The 26,572-nt window shown below is 34.2% G+C and overlaps 1 protein-coding gene across 1 annotated transcript in view; it reads right to left on the reverse strand.

Annotated features, from left to right (window-relative positions):
- LOC140149592 (gamma-aminobutyric acid type B receptor subunit 1-like) overlaps positions 1-26,301 on the reverse strand; it is an 81,182-nt gene extending 54,881 nt beyond the window's left edge. The window contains exons 1-2 of the mRNA XM_072171669.1: positions 26,077-26,301; positions 8,031-8,171 (exon numbers count right to left, since the gene is read on the reverse strand). Of these exons, the coding sequence (XP_072027770.1) occupies positions 8,031-8,171; positions 26,077-26,301 (366 nt within the window). The remainder of the gene's footprint in view (positions 1-8,030; positions 8,172-26,076) is intronic.
- Between the last annotated feature and the right edge of the window lie 271 nt (positions 26,302-26,572).

The raw sequence follows: 26,572 nt of genomic DNA on the forward strand, positions 1-26,572 counted from the left end.
CTGCCCAATAAACACAAAATGTCGGGTTATATAAAGGGTATAAAAACGTTTTAATAACATTCCAAAAACATTTTTGAAAACATGTTACAAAATATTCTAAACAGAATGTTATTTTGGGGTTGAAAAAATATTTTGCGAAAAATGTTTTTTTAAAAAGGTTTTTATGACCTTTATATAACCCGACATTTAAATGTTATTAAAAGGTTTTGAAGAAAACATTTTAAGAACATTTCTGTGTTTGCTGGGGGCAAATATTTTAACATAATATTATTTACGTGTTGGCAAAATATTTGGCAAAAATGTTTGCAAAAATAGTTTACAATAACATTTTTGAAAACATTTTAGAAATATTGCTGTAATGTGTTTTCATACAAAACGTTTTAAAACGTTTTCATGACCTTTATATAACCCGACATTTTAATGTTATTAAAAGGATTTTACCTAAACCAAAAGCCAAAATATAACTTATTTAAAACGTTTTAAAAACGTTTTTGTGTTTGCTGGGTATATGGACAAAAATATTGCGAATTTATAATGATATATGCAATACATTTATCTACTTGTCCTCATTAGGTCAGTAGTATACCATTATAATTATGGCACCATCATACATACAGGTACATGACGATAACAATAATTATTCTGTGACTGCCAATATCTCCCGAAATATCTAGCATGCAGCAAGTACACGAATCACGATATATAGTTTTAGTCATTCTTTTAGTTTCTTGCTTTCGACAATATTTGACGAGATCGTGTAGCATGATAGCATCCCTACCTACAAATTGTTGCTTTAGACTTTTACTTTCACGTAAGTTTCTTCAACACCTTCCTATATATGGTCGTCTTTTGGAATTATTTTGTATACTTTTTCGCCCTGATGTGGCAGTGACACGCATTTATTCGGCATCTTAAAGCGAGTGTGTGTATACGCCAGCGATTTGAGCGAACGTTTCTGATTTGAAGTTGGGCCCGATGAAATGGGCACTGACGTCACTGCCAAATGAAAAAAGGTAAAGCTTATCTATGTTTTAATCAATTTCTTTGAACAACGGCATCTGCCTACTCGCATTAATAAATTCTAACTATTATTTAAAAAACCACACATACAGGGTGTAGCAAAATGATCGGCACCGTGATATGTCGCATTTTCAAAAATATATAAAAAATATAAAATTGCTAAGTAATATAGTTTTTGTACTATAAATAGAAATGGACATATGTTAACTTATTGATCTAATAATCTGAAGATAATAGGTTGTTGCATCTGGGAGCAATTGTCATTTAAACGAAGATCGACGTAAGCATGGTTTTACTTACACAACACAAGATGAATAGGTTAACTGCTTGAACTATTCGGCCCTGATTTGGTAAAATGATCTAACTTGAAATTAAAATCGCTGTTTCGAGAAAAAGAGCTTTTAAGTTTGAACACTTGACGTTTTTCTTTTTGAATAAAATAAATTATTAAACAGATCTAATGTCTTAGAAAATATAAAAATCTCATTATTTGGTGGCATGGTGGTGATTTGAGGATGTCACCAATGGAAAGAGCGCCCTCACATTACCCAAGATATGGATTTATCTTAAAATGTCCAAATTTCAAGTTAGATCGTTTTACCAAATCAGGGCCGTATTTATTGCATACATGCTCTTAATCAATATCTCATTTCAGTCTACATAACATAAAATTGCTTTACACATACTTTTTTATGTAATTCCTGAAGTCTCTGCCTTACTACTCTGACAGTGTGAGGTGAAGCCCTATCTTGAAAGAACTTAACACATGGGATGGGTCCATTCTGTAACTGCCCATATCAAATTTTGAAACATTGTTAGTTATAGCATGTTTGCATGGGACATACTGCAGTTACTGTCCGTTTTCCTATACACAATACACAGTGCTCTTTCCCATTGACGCGTGACCTCTACAAATAGCCCTACGTTAAAAGTATGGGGATATGACTAGTTAACGTCGCTGTGTGAAAAATAACCGGCCAATATTAAAAGTACTCTTCTAAAGTTCTAGAAAATATATTTTTTAACATGTCCTAAATTTTTAGCTAATTTAGATGTTTGGAAATATTCGTACTTTGGTGTTTTAGTTAATGTTATAGGTAATAGTACATTGCCTAGTTAACGTCGCTGTGTGAAAAATAACCGGCCAATATTAAAAGTACTCTTCTAAAATTCTAGACAATATAGTTTTGTAACATGTCCTAAATTTTTAGCTAATTTAGGTGTTTGGAGAGGGTCGTACTTTTGTGTTTTAGGAAGGACATGTAAACGACAGATAACACCAAAAATATGAAGAAATTATTTCCAAACCGTGTTAAGTCAACAATCATTATCTTGCTCATTTTCAAGAATGCTGGTTTACAAAAAGCACGCCATTGTCTCATTTCGTGAACAAAGGTACACATACCATTGTTTCCTTTCGTTTCCTTTATAATCGGTTACCCAACTGAAGCTATGAATACCAGCTTTATTGCGATATCGCACATGAAAACAGACACTTGTGCACAACCAGAGAAGATCCGATTTAATCAGTTGAGCTGTTTCAATGAGTGTTATCTTGGTTTAATAGCTTTTAATGGGGTTAAGTCCTGCAAAGGTCGAGATGAATTCTACTGTAGACATGACTGCATCATGATCGTCCTTGCTCTTGGAAACTGTCTTCTAAATCTTCACTGCACTTTGCCAAGGCTTCGTGAATGCACGCTGAAGTGTCGAATACTGTGGAGCCATTCCAATAACTCTTACCAGGTTTAACCTAACAGACACTGTCTACAGTCTATAACCATTCTACCACACCATCTACTTACCCAGCAAACACAAAAACGTTTTAAAAACGTTTTAAATAAGTTATATTTTGGCTTTTGGTTTAGGTAAAACGGTTTAATAACATTAAAATGTCGGGTTATATAAAGGTCATGATAACGTTTTAAAACGTTTTGTATGAAAACACACTACAACAATATTTTGAAATGTTTTCAAAAAATGTTATTGTAAACTATTATTGCAAACATTTTTGCCAAATATTGTGTCAATACTTAAATAACATTATGTTGAAATATTTGAACCCAGCAAACACAGAAATGTTCTTAAAATGTTTTTTTCAAAACCTGTTAATAACATTTAAATGTCGGGTTATATAAAGGTCATGAAAACGTTTATAAAACATTATTGAAAATATTTTGGGCAAATATTTTTCGCAATATATTTTTTCAACCCCAAAATAACATTCTGTTTAGAATGTTTTGTATCAAGTTTTCAAGAATGTTTTTGGAATGTTATTAAAACGTTTTTAAAATTACCTGCTATTGTTTATGTCAAATAGTCCCCAGATTTCCAGATCCTGAGGGATAAACTTATTTTAAAGGAGTATTTCCTGATCCTAGCATCCTCTTTTTATGACATTTTTCGGTAGATATCCACGAAAAAAGCTTATTCCCAAAATTTCAGTGGATTCTGATTTTGCGTTTGCGAGTTATGCATGATTATGTGTATTCACTGCTCCATAGACAATGTGTTGTAATTTCGTTCTGATAGCCAGAGGTATCCAGTGGTGTAAAAATCTCAACTTTTTTTGGGAAAAGTGGGGGGATGAGGCTGTGGATCACGAAATGCCCCTTTAAGTGTTCATTTAATTTTCAAAATGGCAGAATATTTGCAATGATATAATGTATCTGGTAAATGCCATAATTGTTCTGCTGCAAAATGGTTGTTTGAGAATACTGCCAATTACCGGTCAAACGTGAATTTCAATAAGCCTCATTTTATTATTTGATTTACTTGATGGCCAGCAAAAATGAATTTCTCAAGAATGTAAAAAATCAGAGGTGTTTCTTTTCACTATAGCGACCCATGCACTGAATAGCAAATCAGCCATCATCATCATCATCATCATCATCATCATCATCATCATCATCATCATCATCATCATCATCATCATCATCATCATCATCATCATCATTATCTTTGTAGTAAATTTCGTAAGCTTGTAAATGCATACAACTAGGACTATGCTAAAGCTTTGACCAATCACTACAGATCTGGCTAAATTCACTACAAATCCTGTAGTATTTTGATAAATCCCAGGAAACTTCTAAACAATATACTAAAATCTGCTAAATCTCGTGACAGCAAATTTGTATTGAGAAATATAGTGAGTCCATTCATGCTTATTCAAACGAAGCGTCTAGACTAGTGTCTTTTATCTTGAAGTGTGGCTAATAACCCACTTGACCAAACAAAAGGGAGACATTTTGATATAGCCGCTTACAAGCTCTTACGCGTGTCATTCTTTTGATCCCCATTGATAGTGATACACATGTCCCGAGTTTAAGCAACAAGACGCTGTTGGTGCAGTAACTGATCAGACGTTCGCGTTGAAGTAAATTTGAGCATGAAATCCAATCGATATTTCTGAAGTTGCCGTTGCAGTTGAAGTAAATTTTCAAACTTCATTTCGCAAACTCTCAAATGTCTTTGGATTGATACCGATACACATAATACATGTAATATAGCCTCATGCCTACGACGCTTTCTGGGTTTAATGCATTTGTTTATAGTGTATTTATGTGCCATTGGTGTAAGGAGGTTCTATTTAGCGGACTGACGCATGCACAAATTACTTCCAAATGTATGCATTGTGAGATATTTGTGGTCAATTATGGAATGTGGCTAATTGCTCTCATGTTGACAAGTTTAGCTCTATTATGTACGACATGTAATCGTTATGCGAAATGTGGTTAGTGTAAATCAAATATAACCAATTTTCAATTATATAATTTAGTTCACGTTTACCCGGAAATAATTGACAGAATGCTCTAACAACCACTTCGAAGCAGAACAATTCTAGCATTTGCAAGGTCACATAATTCTATTTTAGGATTTGAATTGCAAATATTCTGCCAGTTTGGAAAATTCAATCGACACTTCTGAACAAATCTATCGCTTAAAGGTCCGTAACCCGATCGACAGCATCATCCCCCGATTTTTTTCATTGTTGATGAGGTTTTGGTATCACATAATAGATACTATTTTTCTCATTACTATCCTGAAATTTGACGCTCCAAGTCGATGTATTTCCGTAGAAATCATGAAACACAGCGGCTTTTACAGGCTACCGGTTTGTAAACAATGGTAAATACTTTGGATTTCTGGGCCGGGAATTATGAACGAAATAGCTCGAAATATCAGTCTCCTCAACAGCTACTTTGGTTTCGCGTCATACACATTCTGTGAAAAAAGCGAACCACACTAACTGCTGAGGAGACGCGTCTAGACGGTGTGCCGTATTTAATTATAAAATTTCCACGGTGGAGGCATCGGGCCGATTAGCTCAGTCGGTTAGCGCGCGCTTCATGTTTCTACCCGAGAGGTACCCGGTTCAAAATACGGTACAGAATGGTCTTTTTTCCTCTCCATTTTAACCCAAACTTTTTTATATTCATTTGAAATGTACATATTGCAAGGGGAAATATATTTTGTTTCCTTTTTTTCTGAAACGGTACGAAAAAAACAAATATTTTTTTTTCAATACGGGCCGGGCATTGATTGTACAGCATGTCAGCATTAAATTCGTCATACGAACGGAAATGGTTGTTGTTGCTTGCCTACCCAGAATGCAATTCACGTATACCAAGGTATTGGATTGCAAATTTGGCTATTTATTCACATTTACGCTGAAAATGCTCTCGTTTTTTCACAAAGCAGCATAAAGGGGCGATATTTGATATTATTATGTAATTTTAAAGACAATCCATATCCAAAACCAATAGGGTTACCCCCTTTAACATCTGAACATCTGTGGAATATGTGACATAAACAATAGTAACTTTCAGGTGGTGAACGCCGTGCATTCTCTAAATTCAGTAAATTTCCTTTGTCCATGTTGTCAGCCGTGTAATTGAATGGGATTATTTTGAAATTTAAAAACGCTTGAAATATCACAGGTAGGCCTATGTTAATAAATAATATTAATACAAGCTAAAACCGTTGGGGTTCGATAATGAACAGTAAAATTTGATTATTACTGGGTGAGAGTCACTGTGACGGTTTTAAATTCGCCGTGTTGGTTAGGCTCCGATCACTCAATGTGCAAATTGAATGGCGCGTACCAGTGATCACGGCAGCTGCGAAATTCAGTCCCAATTTACTTCCGTGTTTCGATTGTGAGGGAAGTGCCATACGGCTGAGCAGTTTTGCCGTCTCTCTCTATCATGTCACCTTGTCCTTCACCTTGTGATGTCAAGTTCTTGGTCATCTTAAATCTATTAAAATCTATTTTTTGATGGTCAATGTAGTTGTGTTTTTTAAAGTTTCTTCGTGCAAAACATTCTGATAACTATGTTATTTAAGAGTTGCCAACAATATTTTACCATAACATTTTGATAACATTTTAAAACTTTAAAATGTTGTTTTCATATAAAACTTTTTCAAATTGTTTTCATGACCTTTATATTCTTCTTATCATTTTATTCATACACTCCCAGATAGTGAGAACCACTCTGAGCAATTGGTTAGTAAAGTCAATGCCGTGCATAAATTAGAGAATAAAGGTATTAGTTTTAGCCCCTGGAGTGCATCTATCATCTCATATAACACGGGCGACATCATGATTTTAAGTAAAACAACGAGGCGAAGCCGAGTTGTTTTACGCCAAAAATAATGATGTCGCCCGTGTTATATAAGACGATAGATGCACGACAGCGGCTAAAAACAATACCTTTATTCTTATTCTTAAACACTTCAATTCAAATAGAAATATCATAAGTATATTACACATTTTAATCAAATCAAATCCTACATTTTATAAGGAACTACCTAATGGGCTTAAAATCGATCAATCCCGTTGTTGCTATGCGCCTCCAGATTGGTTCAAATAGCGAGCACGCGTATCGCATTGATGCACACGCGCTGACCCGTATGATATCGTGTCATATCACACGGGTAAGAACCAATGAGATTGCAGGAACGTTCTCAAGTGTTTAAGAATATTGTATAACTGAAAGGGCGCATACTCCGCGTAGTACTCGCAGTGCTTTCGGACGCGTTCACTTTTCTTGCGAGTTGACGCATTTATATTTGTTTGCATTTTCCAACATTTTAGTGACAATTTTGATTTTTTTTTCTCGTGTATAAAATAGGTTAATGCGTATCACTTGTTGCTGGAGAAATTGTACATAAAATAATGCACTTGCACTTGTACTGCGTCTAATGCACTCCCCCTGCGGGGCTTGTACATCAACGCATCTATTATTGTTTACAATAATTTCTCTCGCAACAAGTGATACGCATTTAGTGACCTATAATTAAAAGTTTTAAATAAAACCAAAATATGTTTATAACACGTTTATAAAAACCAAAATATGTTTATAACACGTTTATAACGTTCAAAGAACATTTTGGCGTTCGCTGGGTAATGCTGTCTGAATAACGCCGTTGTCAAAGAATATTATGTAAACAGAAAGATAAACTAGAAATATTTTTTAAAGACAAAGTAAGGAAGAAACTGATGTTAATGTAAACAAAACTTTGCAGATATAATCTAGAAAAAGAAATTTCAGATATGTTGTTCTTAATATCAATTTTGTTGGTAAATCTATCCGATTCACCTTGTAGCATTTATATAATCTTGTACACCTCAGTATTTAAAAATTTGATATTGGATGATTGTCTTGACCTACTGCTCGTCTTGTTTTGTATAAAATACATGACTACACTGTTGATTTATAAAATTATGGCAAACGATGCGTTTTAAGTTTTCAGTTGGTGATTAAATAAATACATACAAAAAGAACCACAATTACCCCCCAAGACTCCTATACAAGAAACATCTTGTTTTGCCCAGATGTATAAATAGGTCGACCTGAAGAATTTTGATGCCAAACTATTTCAAATATGACTATAATATTAATTTGTGCATTTTATATTTGATTTTTATATGCTTTTATTTTGTGATCGGGACTTATGACCGGGAATATGTATAATGATAAATTAAAGACGCACTATTATTGACTTACCTGTATCAAGTTCCATAATGGTGTCATCTGTGCGGTAGGCTCCGTTACTGTTGAACAACCAGCACCAAATACCATTATCTTCACCTTGGAAGTATCATATAATTCCTCGTACATTGCATCGGTTCCTTTGCCTGTGTGACACTGCAAAACAAACACTTTGTTAATGGGTTGATCTATCAATAGAGTGAGTGCAAATAGGGATTTCTGGACTTGAAAAACATACAGTACCACTGCGTTTGCTTTGAATTTGAATGTGATCTGACCACACTCTCCCTCTTACCTTCTCTCTTCCCTCCCGTATCTCCCTCTCCCTCCGTAACCTCTTTTTGTATGTACTTCTTCCTTCTTCTCCATTAAATTCTCTCTCATTACATCTTTCTTTCCCCCTTCCTCTCTCTCCTTCTCGCTATCTTACTTCATCTTTCTCCGGTCCATGGTTTTCCATGGATTAGCATGTGTTCCTCACGGACCAACCTGGGTAAACAAACAAACAAACAAACATATCGCCAATCTCTCTTTCTGTTCTTTTCCTATGCAGATACTGGTCAAATGTAACATTATGTAGTAGATTTCCAGCTTCCTTCCGGAACAGAAGTATTGTAAGATGTGAAAATGTTTGAATTATACCATAATTACATACCACGAATGCGCAAGCATTATATGAGTAACGCGAGAGCAATCTGATTGAACAAAATTTGATATCTAACATATTGTAGCGGGGGTTCGAAATTGTCACAAATGTCATAAAAAAGGGAGAAGACAAATCCTGTCTGACACCCGTCTAAAGTCACCACGATGGCGCACTTTACAGTAATCGCATATGTTGACGATTGCGCAGTTGGCTAATAATCGAGATTTGTTATGGTGTGGAATTTTGAAGGGTTGCGAAACAATATTTTTGCGTGTATTTACAGACAGAAATCGAGGTAGAAACGGGAGGTTTCCAGGTAATAGTAAATTTTGATTGTGAATCTTAAAAATATAATATGTATGGAATCCAGTGGGACCTGAGGCGAGTGTTTTGGATAGCGTTTTGGCGGTGTAAAATAGGATTTTATGCGAGCAATTTTGGTATTCAGATTTACATGTAAAAAGGCGATAGTCATTCTTTGTTGTGAAATTTAACAGGCGGAGCCAGAAATCTTCCCAAAATTTCCCTTTTTGTGTCACGTAGGGGTGCTGCTTATGGATAAGGGATGTCAGTAATATGTATTGAGTTGGTAATGACCTTGTTTGGATGAAACACGAGCGTATTGACCGTGCATTGGTCATTTTCTAATCAGGTTTCAATGTGAGATTTAACATTTTATAAATTGTGCATGTACAAGTATAGTTGCCGTATAAAGCATAAGGCCATTGTAAATAATGTCTAAAAATAGACCAAGATGTTGTTGACCTGGATTATTTGGATGTTTATAATTAATTAGTTAATTACTTTTCTGTATGTTGTTATGTCAATTCAAGTGACCAAAATTGCCAAAAGAAGTGTATGTCTTACCAATATTAATTTCGGATTAAAAGAAATTAATCAGTTTCATGTCAATGATGTTTACATTTCAATCATGTGAAGTTCTAGTAAATAGGTGGTAGCGCTGTGTTTCATATTATGCATTTATCATGTTACATGAACTTATGTGCAGGCGTATAAATGTCAGTTATGCGAAATGGTATCATGTTTGAGCAGAAATGCCATTATTTATTATAGCTCATGATGCGATGCAAGCGAACTGTAGTCATAATCCAGATTTAAATGTGTGCATCAAGGGATGAGTATTATTGTTTCATTAGGTTGTAGGTTGGTGTGAATGAGACAGTATTTAAATCATAACATTTTGGATTACCGTATTCCATTTGCAATTGTTTGAATATGAACATGGTGGTGGACGTGGTGAAGGAACAACATTTGTCTATTTTTGTAGTGTAAAGACGAGCGAGTTAAGGATGAATGTGAACCAAAGAGTTGCAAAGGAAATATTGGTGCTTTTTCTGAAAGTAAGGCCTAGTTGACATGTACGTATAGGCCTATAGTCATGTGGTGCTACAGTGATGTGCTAGAAATTAAGGTGGTACCTTACTCGAGTGTCATATATTTATATGGTGCTGATTATGCAAATTTGATTGTGTATCATAATTATGTGTGTCTGGTTACATAAAGTTACCAGCTTTTTCTATATATAATCATGTGTACAACAACTGATCACATAAAGTGAGTCAGATATAAAATATGTGTTCTTAATAATGTGTGCTACCAATCTGTGTACCTAATTCAGGACCAAATACATAGGTACATTTTTATATTGGGATTTCTTGTTTTATCAAAGATATCATTCCAAAATGTGAGTTTGTGAAGTCGAGGTATAAGTCGAGTTCAGACGAGTTATCATTTATTCCCCTTTATTTTCAACCAAATATGTAGGTCCTCTATTTGGAAGTTATCAAAGTGTTATTTATTTTGTGAGCCCAGTAGGCCTTCACTAGTTAGTATCAATATTTTCCAAAAGAAGGTAACTCGTCCATAATGTTTTGATATATTATACATGTAGCACAAAATACTTTTGCATGCTTTGTTAAAATTGTATGTTATAAGAATGAATCCCTGCTATGAATATTATGTGCACTTTTCTGTCAATTGCTGCAAATTGCCGCATCTAAAGTTCGCACATGCCAAGAGAGTTATGTGTTGGCGAGTTTTGATTTTCTTTGAGGAGTTATGGGGCGAGTTGGTCATAAACTGTCATGTTGTGGGGAAATACACACATGAACCCAAAATTTGCTCATTTGTATTATTTTTATGTGATGTGATAAATGATAGCCTAGAATTAGATATCATTATCATTTTCACTCAGTGCACCAGCAGCAAGTATTCGTAATAATTGATTATCTCATGTCTTTTAATATATTATGTGTGATCTTGCAACAAATAATGTATAATGCTCGATAATGACCATGAGTGTGCTTATGCCGAATGGTTTTGTCAGTTGGGAGTTATTATTGGCGAGTATACGGATTAAGGAGTTCCTCGATATACTTTGTCAGTTGGCGTCGTGATGATCTTATTACCAATTTGACCTTTATGAGTTCTTTCATGGGGAGTTGGCGAGATGTTTTATAAAAAAGGGTCACCTGTCAGATTATTCAGTGAGTCACTCCGGTCATGTATATTGCAATGTCATGTTATATTTTATGTGCAGAAACTAAGCAAACATTTATTTATTTTTGTCTTTATACAGTTTCTTTCAATGCAAGTTTCGCAATTCACCTGTGTACAGTTTCAATTCTCTCAAGAGCTCACAAGTTTCAGAGTTTCGATCTTGTGGTTTCAAGGTTCAAATTCAATTCAAGTTAGCTTCGAAATTCACCTTTATACAGTTTCAAATGCAACTTCAAATTCAAGTTTCGAATATAGCTCAAGTTGGACTATATTGTGAGCATGAGCATTCCTTGGTTGACTGAGTTGTAGTCAAACTTCAAGTCCAGTTCATCCAGATTCCATTATGGGCTAGTGTAGTGTAGCCGTGTATTCCAAAATGAAGTAAATTGGGATTAACTGTGATGTGGTGATTGTTGTAAGATTATGTAAGGAGCAAGACAAAGTAAGGAGTACAGATTATCACTAAGTGTGATCTATGTTAACTGAGTAAAGTATGGTGGAGAAATAAAGCAGTAATCATAAAAGGAACCTCTGAGAGTTGTCACCGTGTCCCCTTTCCAATTGGTCCATCACAACGCCTCAGTGCGCCGCCAGATTCCGGCTCTGGCCGACCCACCCCTAAAACCAGTTGATAACCACGTATAACATCAGCACCAGCCGCTCGGTCCCGTTACAATATTTAATAAGTTTATTATGGATAAATTGTTATATTTATGAGTGATTCGGTGGAGTATTTAGACCAACGTTTTGTGTATATGATCTCTTATTTTATGTCTTGTAACATTTTATAAATCTTTATAATGTAAAAGAGTAAAAAAATGACAAAAGAGTGACCACTCACCAATTCTATCTTGGAAAGTGATATTTTAGTATAAGTTATCATTTTGTAAATCATGTTGAGTAAAATTTGCAATATTTTCATCCTCTGTTAGAGGTGAAATTTCACACTAATCACTCAAAAAAGGTAGATTTTTCGAATAGAATGCTGATACCAAAAGCTCTTTCCGACATGCATTAATTCTGCTTGATCGGCTATAAACACGTAAATCAGGGGACTCACTCATGCAGTTTTAGATTAAATTGATGTTTACGTGACCAGAAAGCTAAATATTGATTGTTGCAAGTTATGTAAACTCTGTGTACAAATTAACTTGTTTGGTTTTGATTAATTTGAAAATTTTTCTTGGATTTTTTAAGTTACGAAACTATGTCTACAGCAACTCTTTTGTCAAAACGCTGTTTTATTTTATTCAAAATTACTGTATAACTTATTCTTTGTTTACGATAATAAAATGACGTACAGAATCAACAAAGTAAACAAAAATAAACGATCGAATGTTAATTCCACAATCCATTTGCAATACATCCGTTACGGCCATTTCCCTCTTTCATGACCGTAAAGCTTATAATTGATCGAAAGTCCATTTCATTATTATAATTCCGATATTAACGATTAAGAATTTTTAAAGGAATTTAAATTTACGCGTAAAATTAGAATTAAATAAAAAAGACTTAAAGCAATTTTCACATTTAATTTTAGATTTAAATTCAAAATCAAATTAAAAGTTACATTCAAAATAAATTCGGAATTCCAACTTTATACGGCAATCGATTATTTAGGTCCTATTCTTTTTATTGAAATGTTACAGATCTTCTCATCTTGCGAATGGTAGTGGGCTTTGGCAAATATTGCATTTATCATTTCATAGCGAGTGTGTAGAAGAATTCAAATATCACAGATGTACTTTTGTAGGTCCTGTGGTTCTAGAGTTATGTTATAAAGAGGACTGGAACGACAACACTTTTGTAAAATCTGCATAACTCATTAACAAAAATAAATCAAGCAAGTTTTCAAAGTGTATGGTTTGTAGAATGAACTTTTGCAAAACACCAAAGTGTTATTTTTCAATATATTGATTTAGATGTTGAAAATTGATATTTTGGCTGCTTCGACCAACGCATCTACCCTTAATTTTAGATATCCTGATGTGGGCCCAGTCAAGGCATTGGGAATGATTACGTCTATTGCCATGATTACCGGCAACAAATCAATAAGTCACAAGAATTGTCGCAATATAAATCAATATCGGAAACCTGTAGGAAAACATGCTTAAAGGTCAGTTCGGACACTTCACCAGTGACAAGTCTTCAAAATTAAATTGTGAATCATAGCTACCAAGATGCGAATCATAGGTTAGGGAGGTAGCACCACTACTGGCTTTGCACACCCTGCCTAATGTAACCCAAACCCAACTTTTTAGTCTCCTTTATGATACATTCAAGATGTTCCCAGAGTATAAAGTTGCCCTATGAGCGTAGGGGTTAATCAGAAATTTTTTAATTTGCTTTCCCAGATCTTGGTTCTCATCTACGCTTAGTTGTTTAGTTAATATATTTTAGAATGGAATATTAAGCTATTACTATTCGCGAAGGACACACTAATGACTTAATATGATATATACTGCCTTAACAAGAACAAGAACATACAACTTAATTATAGACAACAACATGAAATAAAAAGCACTGCGGGATTTAATCTGATGTATTAAAATGTAATAACATATATTAGACTGCTCCTATTTTGGAAAAATCGCGTTCCTAGCGGCAAGTTTGTGTAAAACAAAGTATTCTAGCCACTAGAATACTTTGTGTAAAAGTTGGCAGCCAGCTTATTTTTGTTTATTTGGGAATGCTGGATTTGAATCTGCTGTCTGCCAGCAATATTTTGAGATCATGACCCTCACAAATATCCCCAAATTACGCCATAGGATCGTATTGAAGGCACAAATTAATTTTATTCCAATAACACTGTCAAACATGTCAAAGAAATGCATCTGGCCTCACGGATCCTAGACATGTAATGTCTGTGCATGTACGACCTATCATTAAGAGGTTATGAGGCGCAAAAGGTCACAGGTCGATTTGCTTTTTGTGTATGGGTCAAAAGTCAAAGTTTCTCCAATTTTCGTAAAAGTTGAGGCAAATTGTTCGCCTAACTTAGAGGTTTCAGGTTAGCATGCTACTCTGCATAGAGTCAAAAGATATGAAGGATCGCATAGGATTCAATGGAATTTGTAATAATTTGTCATCTATCTTGACATCGCAGACTTTTCCTGAGTCCCTTGAAGTTGAGGAACAGTTTGCATCCATTTTACGAAAATCGGAGCAACTTTAATTTTTCATCCCTGTATAATATACAAATTGACCTTGGACCTGTTGGCCCTCTTAACTTGGTAACTATACTGCGCCAATAAAGTATCCTTACACTTGGAAAAATTATCACAATTTCAAAACTGAACCATATTGGAATAAATTTGTTTTTTAATAGATGCACTATCTAGTGCGATTTAATCCAGTTTGTCACTCTTAAAACTGGACCTTCGTCTATTCAATTGCTTGTAACTTTACTACTTGAGGTCACATTGGATTCAATGTGGTGTGTGATGTGCCCTGAGTAATTTAATTTGATGATTTATCTTTGTTTACAAAGTTACATGAGTGATGACATTTTGGGGGAATTCCCCTCTCAAATTGAGCAAAACAAGTTGAATCATATCTAATTTGGAATATTTGGAAACCCCCTGAGGTTGTAAAGTGAAGATGACATCACGGGATTCCCCTCAGGAAATGATGTCATGTGAAAGGTTAATGTTATAATTAAGGCTTGGGAATTTCCAAGATCACATTTGGCTATTAATATTTGGGATTTCCCACTGCTTGATATATAAGAAAATGTAAACACAATTATTCAGTTTGTAGTGTTGATCTGGGCTAGCTAGCTAATATGCTTACAGTCCAATTCCTTCAAAGAAAGGAAATTGCGAACCAGAATTAATTTAAGTAGTCAATGCACTACTACCTGCCAGTGTTGTCGGAGAAGATCTAGAATACGTCAAAGAACGTACTTCATCCAAGAAAGGAATATAAATTCTTCTGTCGACTCGCTGAAGTCTGGTTCATGCATAGATTATCCAAATATGATGATCTATGGTTTTTGATACAACACAGCTGTCAAAATAAGTTTTTTTTTACTAAAATCAAGTGTACATTGGACTTCGCTGATTTTCGCAGGACAAGTGAATAAGGATATATTACATCAGTCGTCCAGAACATTGCAAGAACTTTATGATCACCAAGAAGAAGATTGCTGGCTAAGTACTAAATAGTTAAAGAGTGATTATATTTGATTATTGTATATGTGCATTTGTTGTCATATATTGTACCAAACAAAACTTGCTTTCAATTAAAGACTTAGATTTTGTTAGCTTAATCAAACAGTGTATTTGTGTACGACTCGTAAAAGGTGTCATAATGTACAGGATTAGATAGTGCATCTATTAAAAACAAACAAATTTATTCCAATATGGTTCGGTTTTGCAATTGTGGTTATTTTTCCAAGTGTAAGGATACTATTTTGGCGCAGTATATATGTCCGTTGTCCAATGCGAAATATGTTAAATTTTTGTGATCCTTAGAACCAGACAAGTAAATTTGTTAATGAATTTGTAGCATGTATAATTTTTGCCCCCTGTATGAGCATGTAGGGATTAAACATACTCGAATTAACCAAAATAATTTGGTTGCCAACTTTTGCCCAGAAGTGGGCGCCAAACACCATGAACTGTCAGGTCAGTAAATAACTTTTGGTTTTGACAAGATGAAATGTATTATTAGGAGTTTAATTAGTTGAAACTATTGTGAAATGAGCACATACACAGAAATGTATTGTATGTGTTTCGAGTTACAAGAATTTATTGTTTTAACATAAATCGGTGGTCCAAAGGTGGCTTGCACTTTTAACACATATTATTTCTGTCTTAACAACATATTAACTTTGACAATGAAATGAATAATGATTATGTTGCCGGCATGTCTGTTATGTGTGATGAATTCTCGCTATTCGCAATAAGGGCGCCGCCAGCGGTTTGCGATGTAATCGTGATGTATCATGATGTATCATGGGAAAAGGTCGACATCAAGTCCGCGCAATACGAATATTACCATGCTATTACATAGGAACACGTGACAATATTTTTTAGTTTGTCAAAATAAAGGTGTTACACGCGAATCGATACTCAATAATACTTAATAATGTGATTTGAAATGTGCACAATTAATTTTTTCTTTATCGATTTGCGTGTAATACCGTTATATTGACAAACTAAAAAACATTGTCACGTGTTCCTATGTAATAGCATGGTAATATTCGTATTGCGCGGACTTGGATGTCGACCTTTTCCCATGATACATCATGATACATCACGATTACATCGCAAACCGCTGGCGGCGCCCTTATTGCGAATAGCGAGAATTAGTACAGTATATTAGTCATGTTAAAGTTAAGTAAGCACACTGGTTTAAAAAAATGTTTGGCATTCGACGTTCTGTAAGTAAAATTATGCTAAAATATAAATCACGTTAATTAAAAAGCGACTTGCTACTGCATGGCCAGCCATTTATTCGATAAAAATTGAAGTATAGTTTGCTTCAATTAGCATGACCATTATGATGTAATTTCACTTTAATTGTACACTAATGTGATGACTATTAAATTCAGAATTCTGTCTACTTAAATTTTAAGTGGACAGGAAAATGATTGAGTTTCATTTCATTGCATTTTATCTGAAAAACAAAAAGCCTTGGGAAAAAGCGGATGCTAAAGCTTCCGATTGGACAACTTTGACTTTTAAGGTCATGACATTAATACTGCCTCGTGAGAGATATAACTCCTGAAGATTTGAGTCAATGTTCAAAAAGGAAGAGTGTTCTACAGGATATGATAGCGAACCTTATTTCAAATTAGTGATATCGAACCTTAGAATTAGCGAACCTTATTCTAAATTAGCGATATCGAACCTTAGAAGTAGCGGACCTTTTTTAGGTATAGGCACATTCTCCGATAAAGTGTCCAAAAAGCCAAATCTGTGTCGCCCATAGTGTCAAGTCGTATTCAGACTTGTTTCGTCAGAAATAAATGACTTTTATTAATATAACTAATACTTAGGAGTTGCTTTCTAAAATGTGTGGGGCTGGAGGTTGTAACATGCCTAGAAAGTATAAAACAATAAAGCTGATTATGCATGTCCATTGTTTTCCTCCATGTCGCCAGCCAAGGTACGTTCCGTATAATGTGTCCCTGTTCGTTAAACATGCGCGCATAATAATGGATTATAGGTACTTTTCATTAGTGGTATCATGCCCTAATTATAAAGTATAAAACATCACAACGCAAGTTATTAAATTTTTCCAACAGGTCTTTGAGACTATGTCGCCAAATTGTTCACAGATACGTTACCATATTTCTAATGAATAACAATCTGTCAAAATAACTGGCTATATGAATGTTCCCATATGTTATGGATCAAGCAGGCTCTATAGTTATATTATATATGTGGTACATAACACAATGGTTTCAAAGTAAAAAATCAGGTCTATTAATGGCAAAAATCCTGACGTTACGTTCATGCGTTCACAGATACGTTACCTAAATTATACTCCCCTCGGAAAAAACGCTGTGATAAATGAAGCCAAATACCATACCAGACTTTAGTACATTGGGTGATGACTGATCAAGTATGGGTATTAAGTCGGTAAGTTTTTACACTTGCACGATTAAGACAAAAGTGGGAAAGGGCTTCACAGATACGTTACCACTGATACGTTACCCCCAATGCGTACAAGTAATATTGCTCAAAAATGAAGTATTGTTGAAAAATCACCCATGCATTGTTTTGTGTTCTGAATCTATTAAAGTTTACGATTCTGAATGATTTTCACGAATTCTTCGTGGTTGGCATTTTGCAATTCCTGAGCCCAAACTTGGACGCTTTATCTGAGAATGGGCCTATAGCGAACCCTTTTCTCTATTAGAGATAGCGGGATTCTGATCTCCATAGACTTTACACGTTAGTGATAGCGAACCTTAGAGATAGCGAACCTTAGAGATAGCGGTCCTTAGAGATAGCGGGATGTCACTGGTCCTGAATAGAATCCAAAAGGCATACAGGGTGTCCCTGAAAGAGCTGTATCGTCGGAAACAGAATTTTTGGGGTATTTTAACACATAAACCAAGCATAACAAAATAACTGATGTGGTTGAGGAATATAATTAAAGTCTTATTCAGATTTCATTTGACAGCTTAACCATCGCGTATACGCGGGCGACGTCAAGCGTGTGCATTGGACCTTGTGCAAATAATACGCGCTGGACGGCTAGCAGTACGCTTAATTTGTAAAAGGGAATCTCAATAAGACTTTATCAGCTATTTGAATTTTTGAATTTTGACAATTGACCGCTCCATTTTTTAAATTTGTTTGTTTGTTTGTTTATTTCTTCTTTATACTGGGTCCATATTCAGGGGAAATTTAAGTATTCCCCTGTTCTTCCATATGGCCCTATTCTTTTAAATAAAAGAATTGTACGGAACTACCTCATTTTCAGCCCGTTCCACGGAGTCAAATATCTATCACTGACAACAGACGGCTCAAGGGGGTATATGGAAAGATTTCTATACAAAAACGATTCTCTTATAAACCATCATGCTCACAGTTTCCACCTCGATACACCTGAGCACACATTTTCGTCCAAGAGCTCCCAAGCAAGCAGTGATTGTCTCCAACCAGTCGTTGATTACACTACACGGTTGAGTGCATAGCATCGAATTGCTGTTGAGCTTCTAGCTGATAAATGGGCATCTTTGATTGGTTTTTGTCGAAACCTCGAGTGTTCCCTTCATCCAATCAGAGGTTCAAAGGTCATTAAGGGGTCACTTCCGGTCTGAGACGAAAAACCTTCAAAATGCCCCTTCTGCCACAAGTAACATAGCAAAGTGGTGCCACTTGCAACCATGCATTGACATTAGCCAATGTCTATGGGCGTTTTCATATATTTTGCGTTCAAAGGTCATTAGGGGTCACAACACGGCTGTGTTCGTGGGTTAGACCACAGCTAAGTCTAGTTGTTATTGTTTTCTACTGTAGTAACATTTTAAGCGACACAGATATGTGTAGACCCCCAACCATTGTACATTTATTTAATGAAGAAATTGGTTAAATTACAAAATTGTTACTGTATTACTCTGAAATGTATGCCGATTAAATGCAGTAATTAAACAAGTCTTTAATATTACCGCCTTGGTTTTGTCAATATTGATGTTGGTTACGTTAGCAGCAATGAACATCGAATAATTATGCAACGTTGATGAGAAACAAAACCATGATTCGGAAAACGTTGTACAGCCAAACGTAAGTGAACCGCTAATAAAGCGACATTAATTGTTTGGCATTCATTCAATTAAGCTTCCATAATGAAGAGATGGAAGTGCTCAATTATATAAGTGACCCAGATTCATGTATTGCTTTGAAAATGAATGAAATATCAAATGGATACTGGGTTAAGAAATATGTACCTATATACAGTTTAGGAATTATGTCAATTTATTATTCTTGTCTAAAAAAAGTACAAGTGCTTGAACGTTTTTTTTTATAAATAAGATACAATTAAATGATTTTCATTTATAATTTGCCTGCATCAACTTTTTCTAGATTATCCTTTCATGGATATGTATTCTATTCTGGTTCAGATATGAACAAGGGTAGAGGGTCACGTCTTTTATGCCAATTGTTTTAGGCCGTTTCTGAGACGCACGCCGCCGAGTCTAGCGGTGAACTTTGTTTTTGTGACCAATCACAGTACCGCTACTATTGGCATCTTCATGAGGATTGTCATGAATGAGGCAAAGCTAGAAACACCATTTTAAGCAACCCCTCAATATAATTCTCTAATCAACTCTAATAACGTAATCAACATATTGTCCTCCTTGTACTGGCGTGTGACCATTAATAAGGATTTGGTGGCTACTTTTGTGAACCGAGTACAAAAGGCAGTTGCGCAATGTCAATTGGGGTTCAATGCCCGGTACTTGTTATAAGGAGGCCAAGGATTGGAGGCCCTAAATGTGTTTAGAAACTGTACAGGGTGTATCAAAATAAAGCATACAGTTTGAAAAATGCCGCTAGATTAAAAAGTAAGAGGTCTTTGGTCAAAATTTTCTAGTTGATAACTTAATCAACATCTTGTCCTCCCACAGCTGAAAAATCACTGGCGTGTGACCATTGATAAGGATGGTACTCTGGCGTGTACTGTGGAGTATCCATTTTAATGTTTCTATTCTCTTTTAAGTAAAACCTAGCATATGTAAGGAGATGGTTAACCAGATTTACCAAAAGTCACGTGTTATGTAAATCACACATGTACGGGATTGGACACCTAACAATGAGGACAAATGATCTGTACACCTGCATGTTTCTCTTGGTTGCACAACAATAGCAAGTACCGGGCATTGAAACCCAATTGACTTTGCGCAACTGCTTTTTGTACTCGGTTTACAAAAGTAGCCACAAAGTTATCAACTAGAGAATTGTGACCAAAGACCTCATACTTTTTAATCTAGTTGCATTTTTCAAACTGCATACTTTATTTTGATACACCCTGTATGATTCCTTTTTCCCTGACATTTTTATGGATTAAAAAAATCTCAGTTTGACCATAAATGTGTATATTGGATTCAAACCAACCAATTTTATATCAAAGATAGCTATACCTATATGCAGTGCATTAGTCAAGATAATCTGACTAGCTGTTTGTGGACTTGCAATAAAAATACACGGTTTGTTGCAATATGAGTAATTTGTTGTCTCCCATTTAACATGTTTAATATTGGAATACGAGGAATCATGCTGATGCTACACTGGTTCATTGAACAGGTACAAACATTTGAATATATGAATACAAAAGCCACCTAAGTCCATACTTTGGCCAAATTGAGTTAAGCATGGGAAATTGTTGCTATACATAAGCCTGTCATATGCATGAAAGAACAACTCAAATTCATTCTCTGTGTCTATTGGGCATGTGAAAAATAGCATGTATGAAAGAATCACCCAATTCCATGATTTGAGTCTTGTAACACATTGATTGAAATCCAGTATGTATAAAAGTCCACTTGTAACACATTCATTGCTAGAGAATGACTTTTGAACAAAAAATGGGTTTAATAAAGGAAAGTGTGTGGTTTATATTACATGGCAGAATGCTTATCAACATTATACATACCTGTGTGCTTTATTTTGTATTATCTTACTAGTGGTAATCTCATTCTAACATTGTTGTCTTTGTATATGATTCAAAAAACCACCTAAGTCCAAAATTTAAAATGATCCCCACGAAGTCCCTGAAATGCTAATCGTCATACCTAATACAGGTTAATCCACTCATTTGCACGTAAAACTTACCATATTGACCAGGTAAATCTAACTGAAGGAATTAAAATGATACACAGGTTTTTCTCTCAAAATAACTTCGCATGGACTTAGGTGGCTTTTGTATTCATGTATTCATTTGTTAAATAGACCACAATGAAGACATTTACTTAGCAATATGATGAAGGATTGGAGATTAAATAATTAAAACATTTTGCCTGACAAATCGTATGTAGCGAGTATTCACGACTTCAGCTTTTGCCGTAATTCAAGCCATTTTAAAATACGTTATATATCAGTCAATACTGGTTTATTTTAAAAACACCAATTTCTTATAAATGTTTCTTTCAAAATGAGTTGAAAGCAATACATAAATATTGCTCGCATTGATTGTGATTTGATTGTGTGCTGAATGCCGAATAATTAATATTTGCACCGAGATAAATATATAAAATATAATCAATCAATCAATCAATCTTTATTTCATTCAAAATACAACAATACAATAACAGCAAAACAACACATTTGAATGAGGAGATGCTCAGAAGGCCAAAAAGGCCTGAACAAGCACCCCCTTAACCTTAGCCTAAGTTTCTTAATTTGTCTAATAAAATACAATTACATACATACAAACACCCCCACCCTCTTTCATACATTCATGTAGAACGAACTAAGCAGGAAAAAAATGATGAATAAAGAACATGCAGAATATAAATTAGGATTTCATAACATTTGCTCACGTACGTATATCGCACAAGAAAGCTGACATTTTGTGAATATAGTATAAATGCTAAGAGTTCAGTTAATTTTAATCGATTTTTTGTTTTAAATGGGAGAAAAATAAAAATAAGTAAATCCAAACTAAGAGGTATTAAGTGTACATTTCTATAAGGTTTGTTTTAATTTGGGATCTAAAGAGTTTTACTGATGTAGCCGTTTTGGCGCATCTGTCAATCGAATGCCATTTTCTTGGCCCGGCGGTTCTTATTGTTTTGTTAGCAAACTCTGTTTTTGTAAGACAGATCTTGTAATCTTCAGCGTTTCTTGTGTGATACCTGAGGTGATTCCTCTGCTCAACGAAATAACTATTGAAGGCCTTTGGTAAGTGATTGGTATTATACTTGTACATAAAAGTGCTTAGTTCGAGATCATAACTATCATAAACATTAAGCAAATTGTAATTCTTGAAAATAGGGGCTGAGTGACTTAAAAAGTGACTATTCGATATCATTCTAAGGGCTTTTTTTGAAGTTTGAAAATCTTTTCCAAATATTTTGACAAGTATTTCCCCATGCTAAGATACCATAGTTTATGTAAGGAAGTATTAAAGTACAATATAGTGAATACATTATTCGCTCGGGGACAAAATGTTTCAGTTGGTTTATTACACCAACACCTCTAGATATATTCTTTGAGATGTTGGTAATATGAAATTTCCAAGTTAAATTCTCATCAATTGTCACTCCAAGAAATTTGGTCTTATTCAACCTTTCCAGGATTACATTATCTAATATAATATTTTTAGTAACATTGTACAATACGTGTGATGTTTTGTGATGTGTACCAAGCACCATATAATTAGTCTTGCTTGCATTCACTGATAGCTTATTAGCCTTAAACCAATTATTTACTTTTTTTAATTCATTGTTGATAAGATCGTATTTGGACACAATGTCCTTATGTGAATAAGTTATAGTAGTATCATCGGCAAACAAGACAAATTTTAGAATGGTGGAAGTATTTATGATATCATTAACATACAAAATGAACAATAATGGGCCTAGGATGGAGCCTTGAGGTACTCCACATATTATATCTTTATGTTCAGATTTACAAGAATTGTAATACACATACTGTTTTCTATTATGTAAGTAATCTTTAAACCATTTTAAAACGTTTCCTCTAAAACCATAATGTTCCAGTTTATGTAATAAAATACTATGGTCGATAGTGTCAAAGGCTTTTGACAAATCTAAGAAAATCCCAACAGTTGTCTCATTGTTTTCGACAGCATTACTAATTTTGTCAATAAATTCCAAGATAGCCATATAGGTAGAATGTTTAGATCTAAAGCCAAATTGCTTATCATTTAGAATTTCATATTTATCAATGTAATGTATGCATCTGTTGAACACAAGCCTTTCAAGTATTTTTGAAAAGCATGGCAGAACAGAAACTGGACGATAGTTTGAGAAAACTTCTGGATTTTCTTTCTTATAAATGGGAATTACCTTTGCGATCTTTAACTCATTTGGTACTACACCAGCAGTAATAGACAGGTTGAATATAATAGTTAATGGAATCGATATTTCCTTTGCAATCCTTTTTACCACGTAATTACCAATAGTATCGTGACCAGCACTCTTGTTTTGATTAAATTTATGTATTATTTTTATAACGTCTTCATCAACAATTGGTTTCATGTACATGCTACTGCTTAATGGGCTCTTTAAATAATCATAGTACTTCTTGCCATTTGTTGTAATCTTGGAAGCTAATTTAGGTCCGATGTTAACAAAATATTTATTAAATTCATTTGAAATTTTCTGGGGATCTGACACCGTTTCGCCTTCATCATTTTTGAATTTAGCTTGCATATTTCTTTTGTTGTTACGTCCAATAATACTATTTATTGTTTTCCATGTTTTTTGTAGATTGTGTTTAACAGATTCAAATTTCTTTTTATAATACTCTCTTTTTGATTTTCGTATTAACGTGTTTAACTTATTTCTATATGTTTTGAATGACTCAAGCGTTTCATCACATGGCTTTTGTATATACCTCTTATACATCTTATTTTTAGTTTTTATACTTTTGAGAAGACCTCTACTTATCCAAGGAAATTTTGGTTCTTTTTTATTATTACTCTTGTGTTTTGTCAAAGGCACACATTCATTATATACATTATTGAAAATACGTATAAACTTATTGTAACTATCATTTACATCTTCATTATCCAGTTCAGCATGCCAATTCACATTGGAAAGTTTTTGCTTCAAATTATTTATATTACAAGTATTATGATTCCTCTTATAAAAATAATTTCTTGCATCAGGCGATGTTTTTCTTACTGCCCGATTTTTGAGTACTATAGTTAATAAATGATCACTGACATCAGTAACTATTATTTCTGAGTTTACATCGTTGTGATTATTTGTAAGTATATTATCAATAATGGTTGCACTATGTTCAGTTATTCTAGTTGGTTTGTAAATTGTTGGCATGAACGAATATGAATAAACAAGATTAAGATACTCATGAGTTTGTTTGTGACAGTCATCCTTTAACAAGTCTATATTAAAATCCCCCATTAGATAGCATTCCTTATTTTCTTTAGTTATTTGATCAAAAATAGGACCAATATCTTTGATGAAATGCTCAATTTTCGTATGTGCACGATAAATAGCACCTACTAACATATTTCGTGTATTTTCTCTTTCTATTTCTACAAAACAAGATTCAAAATTAGAGTTTGAAATACAAAGATCAGATCTCAGTTTATATTTGATTGAAGTGGAAATATATAAACAAACACCCCTTTTTCTCTTTCTGTTCTGTTTGTATATTCCATATTATAACCATTTAAGTTGAAGTATTCGGATGGCGATTCTTTTAAGTGGGTTTCAGATAGGCCAATGATGTTAAATTCGTGATTTAAGGTCTCAATGTTTTCTTTCAATTTTTCAAAATTTTTCTTGATACTTCTAATGTTAACATTCAGTATGGAGAGTTCACTATTGGTATCAATATATTTTTGGCTGAATTCTTCCGGTGTTAAATAATTGCATTCTGGTATTTTGTTCATTTCAATAAATTCGTAATTTTTGTTATTATTTTGAAATCTAATTGGATTAAACATCAAAGTAATCGTATTGTGTTCAGAAAATGATTGGCATTCCGTCTAAGTAACTTATGCAAAATCCTCATAACTGTAATAAAATTTTGTCTGCAAAACAACAAAGCTTTGGGGGAAAAGTGATTGCTGAAACTTTTACAGCAGGCCCACTTTTGATGAAAACTGAAACTGATAAGACCACTTTTAATGAAGATCATAAATGCAAACTGTTCAAAAGGTAAAGATTGGAGTAAAGGTCTCATCACACAAGTTTTCAAGAAGGGAAATTGTTCTGCAGGATGACCTAGCCATATGCGCGATATACACAACATAAGTTACAGGGGTTTGGATCCGATTATGAATAAACCTTACGTATTATAAAAAATGTACGACGTTAGCTTTTGCCGTAATTCAAGTTATTTTAGAAGTCATTTATAATATTTCAATCAATACTGGTTTATCAAACACCAGTTTCTTCTGTATGTTTCTTTTAGAAATGAATTGAAAGCCATACATAAATATTGCTAGCGTGGATTGTGTTTTGATTGTGTGTTGAATGTCAAATAATAATTAATATCTACACAGAGATAAATATTTACACAATCGTTTGTAAAAGCAAACTCTCTAATAACCATGTAAAACATTTACACAACATTTTGCGCAAATGCACAAATGGTGTCAAATGTACTTGTACATTTTATAAAGAATTTACCTAACATTATGAATTTCTAATTTTTACGGATGCTGTGTAACTTTTTAATTGTTATTTTTCGCTGTATATTTCAAATATGGACAACTTACCCCAGTATCTCTGGAAATCAGGATTAACTCAAAATCGCCAAGTAAACTCTGGTTTGCATTGATATGTTCCAACGCTAATTGGGTAGCTGGTAGAAATGATGTACCACCATCCCATGCTCCTGTCATGGGATACAATCCCAAGATATACAGGGGAGTTTTGGCCAATGTTAGCGATAGCAAACTGATTGCCCACACCACTGCAAAGTATACTCCTTGTCGTACCATCTTGATGGTATGAAATGTGATCTGCTTTGCGTGTGTATCCACTGTAATACTACAACGCTTGTGTGCTGAAATGAAAATCGCCACGCCTGTGACGTCACTCTGTATTTGGTTAGATTGAAACCAAAACGACATGCGATATTATAACCTTTACATAAAAGAAATGAACCAATGGGAATATGAAATTAAATCTATTACAGAAAGAATCAATTAATTTCAAATTATATATTGATAGAGTGTAACTGTTGCCTTATGACAATGGGTTGTTGCGTTA

Source organism: Amphiura filiformis, chromosome 4 (genome assembly GCF_039555335.1).
Source record: "Amphiura filiformis chromosome 4, Afil_fr2py, whole genome shotgun sequence".
Lineage (NCBI taxonomy): Eukaryota > Metazoa > Echinodermata > Ophiuroidea > Amphilepidida > Amphiuridae > Amphiura > Amphiura filiformis.